At 54.0% G+C, this 15,918-nt stretch overlaps 2 protein-coding genes across 2 annotated transcripts in view; both read left to right on the top strand.

Annotated features, from left to right (window-relative positions):
- The window catches only part of Dpp9 (dipeptidyl peptidase 9), a 31,535-nt gene extending 26,897 nt beyond the window's left edge, over nucleotides 1–4,638 (top strand). The window contains exons 16-21 of the mRNA XM_051172926.1: nucleotides 92–237; nucleotides 312–458; nucleotides 911–1,063; nucleotides 1,636–1,778; nucleotides 3,060–3,171; nucleotides 3,926–4,638. Of these exons, the coding sequence (XP_051028883.1) occupies nucleotides 92–237; nucleotides 312–458; nucleotides 911–1,063; nucleotides 1,636–1,778; nucleotides 3,060–3,171; nucleotides 3,926–4,018 (794 nt within the window). The 3' untranslated portion in view covers nucleotides 4,019–4,638. The remainder of the gene's footprint in view (nucleotides 1–91; nucleotides 238–311; nucleotides 459–910; nucleotides 1,064–1,635; nucleotides 1,779–3,059; nucleotides 3,172–3,925) is intronic.
- A 2,967-nt stretch (nucleotides 4,639–7,605) lies between these two features.
- On the top strand, nucleotides 7,606–14,122 carry Mydgf (myeloid derived growth factor). Its single transcript, XM_051172894.1, has 6 exons — nucleotides 7,606–7,813; nucleotides 9,093–9,143; nucleotides 12,536–12,597; nucleotides 12,847–12,928; nucleotides 13,429–13,501; nucleotides 14,028–14,122. The coding sequence occupies exons 1-6, from the start codon at nucleotides 7,661–7,663 to the stop codon at nucleotides 14,105–14,107; spliced, it is 501 nt and encodes a 166-aa protein (XP_051028851.1). The 5' UTR covers nucleotides 7,606–7,660; the 3' UTR covers nucleotides 14,108–14,122.
- The last annotated feature ends 1,796 nt before the right edge of the window (nucleotides 14,123–15,918 follow it).

Here is a 15,918-nt window from a genome sequence, read left to right as displayed (position 1 = left end):
CCCTGTGCAGCATCCCCAAGATTATTATTTTTCAGACAGAAACAGAAGGGGGCCCGCCAGCCATTCTCCCTCAGCACCCCTGTTTCCTCAGGTTGCCCCCCGGACTACGTGCCCCCGGAGATCTTCCACTTCCACACCCGTGCGGATGTGCAGCTGTACGGCATGATCTACAAGCCGCACACCCTGCAGCCCGGCAGGAAGCACCCCACTGTGCTCTTTGTCTATGGGGGCCCACAGGTGGGTGCACCCTGGCCTAAGCCCTGCTCCCCGTCCTCCACCACCGCAGCTCTCACCGCCCGCCTTGCCTGCAGGTGCAACTGGTAAATAACTCCTTCAAGGGCATCAAGTACCTGCGGCTAAACACACTGGCATCCCTGGGCTACGCTGTGGTGGTGATTGACGGCCGGGGCTCCTGTCAAAGGGGCCTGCGCTTTGAGGGTGCCCTGAAAAACCAGATGGTGAGTCCTGCTCCCGCCGCAGTGTGGCCCTTGGGAACAAGAGGGTCCCAGGGGACACAGGTGCCCTCCACTCTTCCCAGGCCAGAGAGAGGATGGTGGCACAAATGCAGCCTGACACTGTGGAGCTGCCTCAGTCCAGGGAGCCCAAGGGGATGACAGAAGGGATTGGACAAGAGTGGTGGGGACAATGGTGTTGCGTGTGGTGACTCTGACGATTGGTGATGCTGCTGGTGGTGGTGGTGACGCTGGTGATAGTGGGGGTGGGGGTGGGGGATGGGTACCAGCCCTGTAGACCTAAAAGCAGCTTCAAGGCGGCCAGTCTGGGGAGACACTTCCAAAGTACGATTCTGAGTCTCCAAGGAGGGGCTTCCCAGGAGTAGCAACAAGGTGACATGGTGTGTGGGTTGCCGGTCACCGCCCGGGGGAAATCACAGAGCGCTGGGCGTCCACAGGGCCAGGTGGAGATAGAGGACCAAGTAGAAGGCTTGCAGTACGTGGCCGAGAAGTACGGTTTCATCGACCTGAGCCGCGTCGCCATCCACGGCTGGTCCTATGGTGGCTTCCTCTCGCTGATGGGGCTCATCCATAAGCCACAGGTCTTCAAGGTGGGCCCCACCCCCATGTTAGCCACCAGCAGCCTGATGCCCACACGCCCTTAGCCCCTGGGCCTCACCCCCGTGTTAGCCACTGGCAGCCTGATGCCCACACCCCCTGAGCCCCCTTGTTTCATCGCGGAGCCCCAACCTGGAGCAAGCACCTCGGCAGGGGCCTTGCCACCTGGCTATCTCTTCCCCCGCAGCCGCCCCACGAGGCCGAGTCCCCCTCCTCATTGCCCGCCACCACTGACCCCCAGGATGGCATCCGCCAGCAGCTCTCTATGTGGGAGGCCAAGCCCCGGACCCCGCCTCGGAGGGGCAGAGGTGGGGCACGCTGTAAGGAACAGCAGGGGGGGCACAGGCCCCACCGGGACTGGCAGGGCACTGCGGGGCGGCCATGAGGACGGGCCCTCCCTTCACACCCTGCCCTGCATGTCCCTGAGCAGCTTAAGACCCACAGGGACATGTCTCAGGGCCCCCTGCCAGCCACCACTCTCCATGCAAACACTCCTCTGAGGCCCACATCCCAGCCAAGGCCCCGGATTTGACACTTTCCCTGCCCCATCCGCTCTGTCTTCCAGGTAGCCATTGCGGGTGCTCCTGTCACTGTGTGGATGGCCTATGACACAGGGTACACGGAGCGGTACATGGATGTCCCCGAAAACAATCAGCAAGGCTACGAGGCAGGGTCTGTGGCCCTACACGTGGAAAAGCTGCCTAACGAGTAAGCCACCCACTCGCTTACCCAACGCCACTTCTGGCAGGTCCCCCCGCCCCCCCATCCTCCGTGCCAGCTGTCCCCCCTAGCTCAGGCATGCAGGTGCCTACTGAGGGTGCCATGACACCCTGGATCCCACACAACTCCAGTAGCCCCAATGAGCTCCTGTCCTGCCTTGATGGGCCATCTGGACCCTGCACTCCTTGGGTTGTATGTCAGACAGAGGCAGCCACTGGTCACAGTGACACCCCACCATTGCCTGTATCAACCGCCAGGTTCCTGCAGTCAGGATCCCACTCACGGAGCTGTGCAGGCAGATGCCAGGGCCCGGGCATCACTCCCCTGAGATGGCTCTTTCTCTGCAGGCATAGAATGTTCTAGGCCATGATGGGTATATAACGTTATAAAACCACAAAGACACCAAATTTGCCTGAAGCATCAGTGCTGCAAATTAGTGTATGAAGTTGAAATAAAAAGGCTTGGGCCTGGGCCCATGGCAGAGCGTGTGCCCAGCATTCAGGAAGCCCTGGGCCCCATCCCAGCACTACAGAACCCAGGCATGGCTGCTCATGCCTGTCAGCCAAGCACTCAGGAGGTGGAGGCAGGGGGATCAGGAGTTCAGCGTCACCCTCAGCTACATGGACAGTTTAGGGACAGCCTGGGCTATGTGAGACCCTGTCTCAAAAGTAAATAGCTAGGCGTGGTGGCGCACACCTTGGGAGGGAGAGGCAGGTGGATCTCTGTGAGTTTGAGGCCAGCCTAGTCTACAGAGTGAGTTCAGAACGGCCAAGGCTACACAGAGAAACCCTGTCTAGGAAAAAAAAAAAAAAAAATCAGCCTATCAACCTCATATAAAAGAGAAAATTCACCTTGTTTTGTTTGTTTTTCTTTTTCTTTTTTTCTGAGACAGGGTTTCTCTGTGTAACAGAGCCCTGGCTGTCCTGGACTCTCTTTGTAAACCAGGCTGGCCTCGAACTCACAGAGATCTGCCTGCCTCTGAAAATTCACCTTCTTGGTCACTCCCACCGCTTTTGATTTTCTGAGGAGTCACAGGTGGCTGCTGGCAGGTGCATAATGTAGTGGTTAGTGGCGGTCACAGTGGGAACGTGCTTCCAGAACATTCCACCATGTCAGAATGCCTGGGCGTGGGGCTACTGTAGACACCCCTTTCCCTCCGCTTTCATCCTTCCTGCAGCTGGAGCTGGGGAGTGACTGAACTCACGGGCACCGCCCCCCCTGCCCTCCCCCTCCCCACAGGGGCCTCACCTGCTCCCCTGTCTCCTCCAGGCCTAACCGCCTCCTCATCCTCCATGGCTTCCTGGATGAGAATGTCCACTTTTTCCATACAAACTTCCTGGTGTCCCAGCTGATCCGGGCAGGGAAGCCATACCAGCTCCAGGTACGTGGTTCTGGGGACCAAGGCAAAGTCCCAGGCTCTGATCCCCTGCTCCCGCCTCCTGTCATCTGAGCTCCCAAGGGTCCCATGTTCAGTCACGTCTTTATTGACCAGCCTGTGCCACTGGTCGGCACCTCTCAGGTTCCTTTGGTACTGGGAATACAAGTCCTTGGTGATTTATACCAGAGATCTCAGCTTTGATGAACCCACTTGGCTGGGGGAGCAGGGGATGACTAGAGATCCAAGAGGAATCCCCAGAGGGGAGGGGACATTTAAAAGTCCAGCAAGTCCCAGACAGTGGGGACAGCCATGGGAGTATGGAGTTCAGGGCAGCAGGGTGGTGGAGGTGGATGGGACCTGCTGAGTCGATCCTTGGTGTGGCCTGGGGCTCGCTGCAGAGGGGAGTCTTAAGTGCTGAAGTAGGGGAGAGGACCGCAGTGTGTCGGTAGACTGTCGGGGAGACATGGGCCAACCAGGACAGTAGAAGGGCAGGGCTCCCCCTCAGAGTAAGGTGATGAGTTTGCCTTTTCTCACTGGGAGAAACTCAGGGCACCTGCAGTTTGGGTGGGGGCAGTGTCCTCAGATTTGTGACTTGTCCAGAGATGGATGAAAGAAAGTTGTGAGGCTTTCCCAGCATCACTGTGGGACTGGTGACCTAGTGGCCAACACATGTCACCAACACGTCAGTCCTGTGTGGCGAGCTGTTAGTGCACCCCACCCCAGGGGGGGCCCATCGCCTGCCTTGCCTCTTCCGCAGATCTACCCCAACGAGAGACACAGCATTCGCTGCCCCGAGTCTGGAGAGCACTATGAGGTGACATTGCTGCACTTCCTGCAGGAGCACCTGTGACCTCTGCCCTCTGCCCTGACGCCACCGCTGCTTTTCTTGCATTTTTTGTAATCTTTTAATTTTTGAAGCTTTCAATTTGTTTGCTTGCTGCTGCTTGGAGGCCAGGACAGAGGCGGTGGCAGCCCCCATGCTGCCTTCCTCGGGCTGGTGAGGAGGAAGCCGCCAACATGCCATCGTTTTACACAGCCGCACAGGGCTGCCACAGTCCGAACTCGCAGCACCATCCCAGCGCAGAAGCATGTGCCGCCTGCTGCCCCCCCCTGCAGAGTCGTGTGTGTTTGGGGAGCATTTTAAATAATTATTTAAAAGACAGGACATAAGCGGTACCGAGATATAAAATTGGAGGTACGGCACTGGGCGGCTGGGGACCCCATGCCTTCCTGACGCCCAGACTCTGTGGAGCTGCCAAGCCCGTATCCAGGCGCCCTCTGCCCTGCCTGCCCCCTGCCCACCAGAGTTTGGGCATAAAGAAGTAAAAAGGAAAAAAAAAAAAAAAAAATACAAAACAACAAACCAGAAACCACCTCTACATATTATGGAAAGAAAATATTTTTGTCAATTCTTATTCTTTTATAATTATGTGGTATGTAGACTCATTAAAAGATTCCAGACGGAAATGATGCCCCTGTGAGGCTCCTTCTCATGCTGTATTGGCTGCCCGAGTCGTATTGGGCGACCAAGGCGGGTAGGAGGGGTTCAGGAGGGTGGGGCGACTGCTCAGGTGCTTAGGACAGCCCTATGTGGGTTCCATCCCAACACTTGGGAGCAGAGACAGGCGGATCTCCATGAGTTCAAGGCCAGCCTGGTTTACAGAGCAAGTTCTGGGACAGCCAGGGCTACACAGGAAAACCCTGTCTGGAAAAACCAAACCAAACCAAACAAATGGACAAACAAACAAGAAATATATATGTATGTATACACACACACATATATATGTATATATGTGATGAAATACTTCCTCTTAAAAACCTGTAGTGGAGACAGGAATGGTGAGATGGAAATGCCATGTGGGTCACCTGTAGCTTCTGCCAGGTTCTGTCCCTACGGTGGGAAGCACACGCGTGGCCTTGTGTGATTAGTGAAATAGCCCTCCATTCCTTATCATTTGAAAGGAGCGTGGAAAACAGAAATTGGGGTACCCAGAAAGATGGCCCAGAGAGTCAGAACACTTGTTGCCAAGACGGACAACCTGCATTGGCCCCCCCGCCCAAAGCCACAATGGAGAGAGAACTGACCCTGGAAGCCACCTTCTGGCCTTCATATACCAAATAAATAATGTAAAAGCGACAACTAAGAAAAGGAAGGGACAAGGCTGAGTGTGGTGGTGCACACCTTAATCCCAGCACTCGGGAGGCAGAGGCAGGCGGAACACTGTGAGTTCAAGGCCAGCCTGGTCTACAAAGTGAGTCCAGGACAGCCAAGGCTACACAGAGAAAACCTGTCTCAAAAAAGCCAGAAAGAAAAGAAAAAAAAAAGGGACAAGAAGTGACTGAGAGCAGATGGGTGGATGGGGGTGTGGGGGGGAAGCAGGCTGGGGTGGGCACCAGCAGCCATCAGGACAGTTTGAGGGGAAAAGAGGCCCAGTTCTTGTGACTGGATTGAGGATCGCTTGTCCCTGGCGTCTATTACTCATTTTCTGTTGTGCGTGGCTGCCTGCCCCCCAACTCACGTGTGGTCAGGACAAGTTTCAGGAATCAGCTCTGCCCGCATCTAGTTCCAGGGCTAGAGCACCAGGCAGTAGTCACAGCAGGAAGCCCCTTTGCACACTCATCCATCCTGCCGGCCAGCAAAGTCTAAATTCCCCCCTCCCGCCCCCCGAGACAGGGTTTCTCTGTATAATAGCCCTGGCTGTCCTGGAGGTCACTTTGTAGACCAGGCTGGCCCTGAACTCATAGCGATCCACCTGCCTCTGCCTCCTGAGTGCTGGGATTAAAGGCACGTGCCACCATGCCCGGCTCTGAAGTCTAATTTTTAACAGTCAGAGAGATGGGAATACTGCTCGGCACGCTTACAGCCTTGTAACACCTGGGATACACAGGAAGCTGCAAAAATCCACTGTCACTACACTGGGATGTCCTTCATCTTCACCATAGGACATGCTCAAGATGGCCTGTCTGGCCGGGGCTGAGTGGGAGCTGGCTGACGTGTCTCTCCTGGTAACACTTGCAAAAGTCCTCTAACTAAACAGTCACTTCTAACCTATGGAAGTTCAGCCATAGGTCAGAGGACTATCAGCCACGCCGCATTTGAGACGCCCTGGGCTCCATAGGCAGCACCAACAAAACCTGTCATACCCGCACTGGGGAAATGGAGACCGGAGAATCAGAAGTTCAAGGCCGTCCTTGCCCAAAAATGAAAATGCAGGCCAGCCTGGGCTAAAATTAGCCATCTGAGAAAAATATAATAGAAAAAATGTTTTTTTAATAAGTGAATTTATTTATTATTATGTATACAGTGTTGTGTCTGCATGTACACCTGCATGCCAGAAGAGGGCACCAGATCTCATTATAGATGGTCGTGAGCCACCATGTGGTTGCTGGGAATTGAACTCAGTACCTTTAGTAAGGGGCAGGGGGTGCTCTTAACCTCTGAGACATCTCTCCAGCCCGAAAAAAATATTTTTTTTTTTTATATATGTGCACGGGTGTCTGTCTGTCTTTGCACCACATGCGTACCTGGTACCTGCAGAGGCCAGACGAGAGCATCGGGTCTCCTAGAACTAGAGCTACAGTTGTGACCTGCCTTGTAGATGCTGGGACGCAAACCTTGGTTTTCTGTAAGAGCAGCCAGCGTTCTTAATTGCTGAACCATCACTAAAGCACTCACAATATTTTTTTGAGTAAAACTTAAAATATAAAGTAAAATAAATTATGAAACGAAAAACAATCAGTGGGCTGAGGTGGTGCACACCTTTAATCCTAGCACCCAGGAGGCAAAGGCAGGTGGATCTCTTGAGTTCGAGGCCAGACTGGTCTACAGAGAGCGTTCCAGGACCCTGTCTTGAAAAACAAAAAACAACAACAAAAAAGAGTAAGTAAAAGTAAAACTATTTTAACAAGATGCTCTACAGTCAGTTGGTTTGGTTGCGCACACCTTTAATCCCATCCCTCGGGAGGCAGAGGCAGGTGGATCACTAAGTTCGAGGCCAGCCTGATCTACAAAGCTAGTCTAGGACAGCCAAGACTACACAGAGAAACCCTGTCTCAACAAACAAACAAACAAACAAAGATAATCTACAGTCAACCCCATGTTACCCTTTAGAATGAGACCAGGAGCCCATTTAAATGAGATACTAAAATATCGGAATAAAAAATTCACCCTAATTACAATGACGTTAGGCAAATTTGATTTTGGGGGAACCCGGACTTGGAGGGGGGAGGGGAGGAAGCACAAAGGTTAGGTGAAAACTCTGACCGGAGCCTCGCTGAGATGGAGTCGCCCCCGTTCATCCGCGAGCGCCAATCGGAGGCGCTGGAACACATCACGTGCGAGGCGAGTCCCGCCCCAACCCGGCGGCCAAAGCAGGGGCCCGGCTGGGGCGCGAGCGTCACCGTGTCGTGCCGACGTGTCCCGCGCGGGTCCCTCCACGTGTCCCTCGCCGCGCCCCGTCCGCCAGCGCCTGCGCCTTGGCCCGGAACCAAGATGGCGGCGCCCAGCGGAGGCTTCTGGATCGCGCTGCTCCTGGCGGCCGCGGCGCTGAAGTTGGCGGCCGCCGTCTCCGAGCCCACCACCGTGCCGTTTGACGTGAGGCCCGGAGGCGTCGTTCATTCCTTTTCCCAGGACGTGGGACCCGGGGTACGTACTAAGCCTCCCTCGGGGGCACCGACTACTGGGGACTGCCGGTGTTGGGCGGGTAGTCCCGGAGACCGGTCGGAACGGCAGAGGCGGGGCCGCCTCATCTTTGCCACCTGTCAATCATTCCCTACCTGCAAGACGGGGGCGGGGTGGGGGCCTTCCTTGCCGGTCACACTCTAGAAAAGGGAATGCTGGTTGATGAGGGAAGCGGGTCTCTGGGGAGTTGCTCTATGCAGGTCCCACGAGGATTTGCTCGCTGTCCTCGGACCGGAGAGGAGTCGCCCCAGGCTTTCCACGGATCCCGCAACTTTTCCTCTCAAAATGGCTGTGAAGCCCCAGTCTCAGCCTCCCAGGCGTCCCCTGACAGCCCTGTCCCTGGTGACCGCTTCCTAAGAACGTCCATGGAGCCCGGGGCTTCCTGGCAGGAAGTAGCCAGAGCTTAACACCTCTCCAGGGTCCCAGGTACTGGCCACAACGCCAGTGGCCTGGGAGGCTGGCTGCCGACTGCCGACGGCTTTTTGACCCGTCCCAGGAAACCACAGGGACGGTTCTGAGCTCATGGGACGAAAGGAGGTTGATGCCCACTGCAAGGCGTCGCGGTCTTCCTTGTATATGGAACCTAGGGTCTCCTTAGGCAGCATCTTCACCCCCCTGACCACGCCCCGCCCCGCCCCGCCCCGCCCCCCCACCCTCCTACTGGAGGATTCTAGGTAGGGGTATTACCCCGCCAGCCACAGCCCCAGCCCATCACAGGAGGATTCTAGACGGGGGCTCACCCCTTGCTCACCTACCTAGGCGGGGACTTTACTGCTGATGCACACCCCAGTCCTCTTCGAACTGTTTTTACGTCAGGACACCACCCAGGCTGGCTTATCTTACAGTTATCCTTCGTCAGCTTCATGGGTACCTGGGATGATAGGCATACGGTACCATGCCCGTGGGGGCGGGGGAAGGGAAGTGGGGGGCGGGGAAGGAGGTGGGCAAGGAGGGAGGTGAGGGGGAGGCTTGATTCTGGATACTGAGATCTTAAAAGTTGCTTTTTAAAGATTTATTTATTTATTATTATGTATACAGTGCTCTGCTTGCATGTACTTGCATGTAAGGCAGAAGAGGGCGCCATATCACATTACGGATGGTTATGAGCCACCATATGGTTGCTGGGAATTGAACTCAGGACCTTTGGAAGAGCAGGCGGCACTCTTAACCACTGAGCCATCTCTCCAGCCCAAGGATACTGAGATCTTAGCCCTTCAGCCTCCTTTTATTTTCTCTTTCCCAGGGCAAGTTTGCGTGCACATTCACGTACGCTTCCCAAGGAGGGACGAATGAGGTGAGTTACTCGGGATCTCGCACGGCTGGTGTCATGAGAAGTGGCCACACTCTCCGACCACTGAGCCCTCAGTCATATGAGCCTGAAGGACCCCTAACTGCCTCGCCTTTTGCCTCAGAGCGCCAGCTTTCCACAGTGCTGATCGCTGACTATTTATCTCTGTCATCAGTGAGCCGTTGCCTTTCTTACTGGGATTTTTGCTTGTTTGTTTGTTTTGTTGTTGTTGTTGTTATTTTTTCAAGACAGAATCTCTCTGTGATACCCTTGGCTGTCCTGGACATGCTTTGTAGACCAGGCTGGCCTCGAACTCATAGGGATCTGCCTGCCTCTGCCTCCCGAGTGTTGGGATTAAAGGCGTGTGCCACCACGCCCGGCTGTTATTATTAATATTATTATTTTGGTTTTTTGAGACAGAGTTTTTCTATGTAGCCTTGGCTGTCCTGGACTAGCTTTATGGACCAGGCTGGCCTCAAACTCACAGGGATCTGCCTGCCTCTGCCTCCCCAGTGCTGGGATTAAAGGCATGTACCACCACGCCCGACTCTTTCTTTCTTTTTTAAGATTTATTTATTTATTATATATACAGCATTCTGCCTTCAGGCCAGGAGAGGGCACCAGATCTCATTATAGATGGTTGTGAGCCACCATGTGGTTGCTGGAAATTGAACTCAGGACCTTTGGAAGAGCAAACAATACTCTTACTTCTGAGCCATCTCTCCAGCCTACCAGGCCGCTTTGTTTGTTTTTTGTTTTTTCAAGACAAGGTTTCTCTGTGTATCCTTCACTTGGCTGTCCTGGACTCGCTTTGTAGACCAGGCTGGCCTCGAACTCACAGAGATCCACCTGCCTCTGCCTCCCGAGTGCTGGGATTAAAGGCGTGTGCCACCGCGCCTGGCCCCAGCCTGCTTTCTTATAGAACCCAGGACCACCAGTCCAGCAATGGCAGCACACACATTGGGCTGGGCCCTCCCCCATCAATCACTAGTTAAGAAAATGCCCTACAGGCTCCTGTAAAGCCTAATCTTATGGAGGCATTTTCTCAGCTGAGGCTCCCTCCTCTCCTGTGACTGTACCTTGTGTTGTCATGTTGACATGTCCCAGGCTGCAGGTCCTCAGGAGAGCAGTTGTGCTGCTCGCTGAGCCTCTCTCCCACCTAGCAGTCTGCAGTCAGCTCTGGGGAGTGGCTCATGCTCCTGTCCTGCTGTTGTCATTGCTGCCTGTTACAGGGCTGCGGCCAGCCCTCCCCCAAGAGACAAACACAGATCCCACTTCCAGAGACAGCTTCTCATGTGTGACAGTGACAGTTTTCATTACAAGGACTGTGGCTCTGACACCACAGTCCAGTGGGACCTCAAGGACACTGCACTCTATGAGAGACCCAGACACAGAAGCCACACATTGTGGGATTCTATTACAGGAAGTGTCCAGGACAGGGGAACCCAGAGATGGGAGGTGGATGTGCTGGGCTGGGAAGGGGCTTAAGGGAAGGTGAAGTGTGGGCTTTCCTTTTGGATTGATGGAATGTTCTGGATGCATGGTGGTTATGGCTGTGCTATGGAGTAGACCTCACTGACTCATGTGGGTTTTGGGTTTTTTGTTGTTGTTGTTTCGGTTTTTTGAAGCAGTGCTTCTCTGTGTTAGCCTTGACTGTCCTGGACTCCCTTTGTAGACCAGGCTGTCCCGAACTCAGATCGATCCTGCCTGCCTCTGCCTCCTGACTGCTGGGATTAAAGGCGTGGGCCACCATGCCCAGGTGATTCGTGTGTTTAATGTGAATAGTTCAAGAAAAGGAAATTTTCCACTTCTGTCAGCAGTTTTACGTTTGCCTGTGTCTGAGATTAAGTGGCTATCAGAGGGGCCAGTTGAGGCTGGAGAGATGGCTCAATGGTTAAGAGCATCGGCTGCTCTTTCAGAGGACCCAGGTTCAATTCCCACCATCCACATGGCAGTTCACAACTGTCTGTAGCTCCAATTCCAAGAGATCTGGCACTTTCACAGACAAACATGCAGGCAAAACACCAACACACATAAAAAAAATAAAATAGGGCTGGAGGTTAAGGGTACTGACTGCTCCTTTAGAGGTCCTGAGTTCAATTCCCACAACCACATGGTGGCTCCCAGCCATCTATGTGATCTGGTGCCCTCTTCTGGCCTGCAGGTGTATGTGCCGCCAGAGCACTGTGAACATAATAATAAATAAATACATCTTTAAAAAATAAAATAAAATAAAGAGCGGCCGGCTGGAGAGATGGCTCAGAGGTTAACGGCACAGACTGCTCCTCCAGAGGTCCTGAGTTCAATTCCCAGAAGCCACATAGCGGTTCCCAACCATCTACAATGTAATCTGATGCCCTCTTCTGGCCTGCATGTGTACAAGCAGGCAGAACACTGTCTTCATAATAAATAAATAAATCTTTAAAAAAATAAAAAAAAATAAAAAAAAAAATAAAGAGCGGCCAATAGCAAGCAGGAGGGGTAGCAGCTCACTTCAGGCTGAGGCAGGAGGATCAGGAGTTCAAGGTCAGCCTGGGCTACACAAGATTCTGTCTCTAAGGAAAAAGCAAAGCATGGACTCTCACATGGGCAGCAACCACTGGAGCCAGGACCTCAGCCTTGGCATGAGTGTGATTGGGTGTCAGGGCTTCACCCTAGGGAAACTGCACCCTAGCAGCTGCAGGCAATGGAGGCCCTCCCCTGTGGAGCCGGGACAGGCAGGGCTGGGAATGCTCACCATGAGAACTGGTTGGTTGGTTTTGTGTTTTTATTTACTTTATGTGTATGGCGTTTACCTGCATGAATATCTGTGCCCCAGCTGCATGCCTGGTGTCCATGGAGACCAGAAAAGGGCTTCCAGTCTCCTGTAACTGTAGTTACAGATGGCTGTGAGCCGCCATATGAGTGCAGGGGAGAACACGGGTCCTCTGAAAGAGCAGCCAGTGCGCTTAGGTGCAGAGCTGACGTCTCTCCAGCCATGGCTAGGTTTTGGTTTTGGTTTTGTTTGGTTTTGTTGGTTTTTGATACAGGGTCTCATGTAGCCCAGGCAGGCTTTCTACTTCTTATGTAGCTGAGGCTAACTCCTCGTTGTCCCGAGTGAGAGACATTCTCTACTCCCCTATGCCCGGTTTCTGGGGATGGGGCCAGAGCCCCCCATGCCAGACCCTGAACCCCAGCCCCCAGCCCCTGTCTGAGTTTTAGACAGAGTCTTATTGGTGCCTTGCTCTTCCCAAGTTGCCACAGGAAGAAAGTGGCATAGACAGTGTCTTGATCCACAGGCACGGATGTGACTGTGGTTCTAGCTTGGGACACACAGCTTGAGAGGGACCGTGTGTGGCTGGCCTTGCAGAGAGGCTGAGCACCCGTTCTTGCTCACTGAGCCTGTCCTCTCTCCCCAGCAATGGCAGATGAGCCTGGGGACAAGTGAAGACAATCAGCATTTCACCTGTACCATCTGGAGGTGAGCTGCTGTGTGTGCGCACGCGCCGGCTGGGTCTGTCTCTCTGCAGCTGCTGTGCATACACTGCTGGAGGATGGGGATGTCTGTCTGTCTGTCTGTCTGTCTGTCTGTCTGTCTGTCTCTCTCTCTCTCTCTCTCTCTCTGTCCCTCCCTCCCTTCCTCACCCTGGGAATTTTCCATCATGGAGCTCTACGTCATCCGGGGCCCCACCCCCACCCCCCGCCCAGCACCAACTCTTATCTCCCACAGGCCACAGGGGAAGTCCTACCTCTATTTCACACAGTTCAAGGCCGAGGTGCGGGGTGCTGAGATCGAGTACGCCATGGCCTATGTGAGTGCCAGTCATGGGGACCTGAGGATGGGAGTGGTCTGCAGAGCCCCAGATTCCATTCACTGCAAGGGACAGGACCCCATGTCATTCAGCCACCCTGCTGACTTCTAGGGCTCCCACTCGGGTTGGAGACATCAGCAGGAGGCCCACGATGGTGGTGCCTAGTCCATTTGCATAGACCTGCTTCACCTTAGGAGGCCAGAAAAACAGGAGGTTGGCAGCAGAGGCCACTGCGCCCTGCCGAGTGGCTGGAGGAGCCGGGGTGGGGCAGGGTGGCCTTAGCCGACGACAGGGTCTACCCTCAGAGCTCCAGAGCCCTACAGCAGCCAAGGTGACAGACTGAGCTGACCCTCTGCCTGGACTCCACTCTGGGGACGCTGCACCCTCCCTAGCGAGCATGCCTGGCTTTGGGCCACAGTGCTCAGAAGACCACACCAAGGGGGCTGGAGGGGACTTCTCTCTCTGTGCTGTGTCTGTTGAAATGATCTGTTCATTTTTAGTCCAAAGCTGCCTTTGAGAGAGAAAGTGATATCCCATTAAAAAACGAGGAGTTTGAAGTGACCAAAACAGCAGGTAGGTGAAGATGGTCCCTGCAAGAGCTGCTTGGAGAGAGGAGGTGGGGCCTCATGACTATACACTGCAGAGCAGAAACTCTATAAAGCAAGAGGGAGCGCTCAGTGCCCAGATCGAGAGGGCCAAGTGCTTCAAAGTGCTTGACTCTGTGAGAACCTGGTGAGGGAGACACGGCAGAGGCCAGGGACTCAGTCCACAGTCCTCGGAAAAACCTATCCAAGGTTTCACTGGGGGTATTCTAGGATGAGACCACGTCCCCAGCCCCTTACTGGGGAATACTAGGCAGGGGCTCCACCCCTGACCACGCCCTTCTGCTCTCTGTAATTTCCTAGTCTCTCTAAGTTTCCCAGGCTGCCCTCGATCCCCTCAAGCTTTTTCAGTATCCAGAGTGGCTGCAGTAACAAGCCTGTATCCTGATGCCTGGCCCGGAAGTTTTCTACTTCCATCCAACTCTCGCCCTGCCACCCCTTGGCCTCTTTGCCAGCTCTGGTTTGTGTCATGGCCCGACTGTGCTTGTGTCTTGCAGTGTCTCACAGGCCTGGGGCCTTCAAAGCTGAGCTCTCCAAGCTGGTGATTGTAGCCAAGGCGGCACGATCGGAGCTGTGACCTTCCCGTTTGGGCCTTCACAACCTCCTTCCTCAGGCACATGGCCCCCCTCCGGGTGTGGAGCCCTGGTTCCGGAAAGATCTGCCTTTGCCTTGCGCAGGTCACACTGCAACATCCCACCAAACTCTCTGAGCCTGTTGCCATCTCTCCAGGGAAGGTGCAGGACATGTGCTGGGTGGGACTGAGGGACTTCCTGACTTTCCTGAAGTCAGACACTGTGGTTTCCCCTCCACGCCACAGATGAGTGTCCCACCCAGAGCACCTCCCTTCAAAAGGATGGGAAGAGACAGGAGAAATAAACAAATAAATAACCGTCTTAGCCTGGGCTCTGTGGGGTGAGGACTGACACGGATTCCCACCATCTTCCATAGCAGCAGTGCAGGCACAGACACGTGTGTCTCCTAAGAGTGACCATCACACAGGTGCCAGCACAGTGGGTCTCAGGGCAGTCAATGTCTTTGTGCCCCCAAAGACTAACCACTCTCTCTCCACAGAGAAGCTGACAGGGCACATGACTACAGCAGGGCAGTGTGGGGCTCAGGCTGGACTACAGGGCAAGATACTGTCTTTTAAAAAAAAAAAAAAAAAAAAAAAAAAAAAAAAAATATATATATATATATATATATATATATATATATATATATATGTATAAATAATATGTCCAAGCAGAGGTGGCGCACACCTTTAATCCCCAGCTCTTGGGATTTGGAGGCAGATGGAACCATGAGTTCGAGGCCAGCCTGGTCTACACAGTGAGTCCAGGACAGTCAGTGCTACAGACAGAGAAACCCTGTCTCAAAAAAACAAAATAAAAAATAAACAATCTAGCTCTGGTAGAGTCTTCTGTGTACACGTTGGCAGCTGTCTGTGTACACTGAAACACTGAGGAAGCCCGTGTAACTCCTGGCTGGCCCCACAGGCTCCAGGTTGTAAACTTTGCCCTAAATACACACAGTTCTGGGTGTTCTGTGTCCTCCCCCAAAACCCCAGATAAGCTTCCTACCTGCGGTATTGCACAACCACTGCGCCAGCCCCTCCACACAGGAGCTACAGATGTGAGCTCTTAGTTCTCAGAGGTCTTCCCCACCGCTCACGGGGATTCTAGGTCAATGCTCCTGACTACCCACACTATGCTCCTCACTGGGGCATTCCAGGTCAGGGCTCTGTCCTTGACCACACCCCCAACCTCTCACTGGGGCGTTCTGGACAACTAACCCACCTCAGCCGTGCACAAAAGTACCTGAAGCCTGCCATCTTTGCAAGGACAAAAGTTCTGCCTCATAATGCCAACTGGGTTAAGCCAGGCGTGGTGCCACCGCGGGCGCACTCATATTGGAGGCGGTGTTCTCTGGCATTTGCATTCTGTGTCAGTTACAAGCCCCAGCTGCCATACAAAGGGAAAAGACAGAGTTGTTTCCCAAATAGGGAATTACACTTTAACATATACTTGTGTTTCCAGTGGTTTGACCCTGCTCTGAAGCTGGGGACAGCCTCTGAGGTCCCCAGGTGTGACAGCAAGTCCTGTCCTCCCTCCCAGTGAAGATTTCAACTTTTCACCGGGATCAGTGAGTGCCCTGTTTGCTCAGTGGGCGAACCTGTCTGCATTCCAGAGCTCCAGAAGTGCCCCACGCCCGGAGCCGGGTACGGGTCTGTGTGGACCTGTTCACATGGAGGTCAGAGGCCAGCTTTCCAAAACTGGTCCTTTCCTTCCACTGCAGAGGTTTTGGGGGATCAAACTTCAGTCACCAGGCTCAGCAGCAAGCGCCCCTACACCCTGGGCCATCTCACTGGCCCTATTTCGTCCTTTTACT

This window comes from Acomys russatus, chromosome 31 (assembly GCF_903995435.1).
Source record: "Acomys russatus chromosome 31, mAcoRus1.1, whole genome shotgun sequence".
Taxonomy (NCBI): domain Eukaryota; kingdom Metazoa; phylum Chordata; class Mammalia; order Rodentia; family Muridae; genus Acomys; species Acomys russatus.
This window is presented reverse-complemented; position numbering and strand designations above follow the sequence as displayed.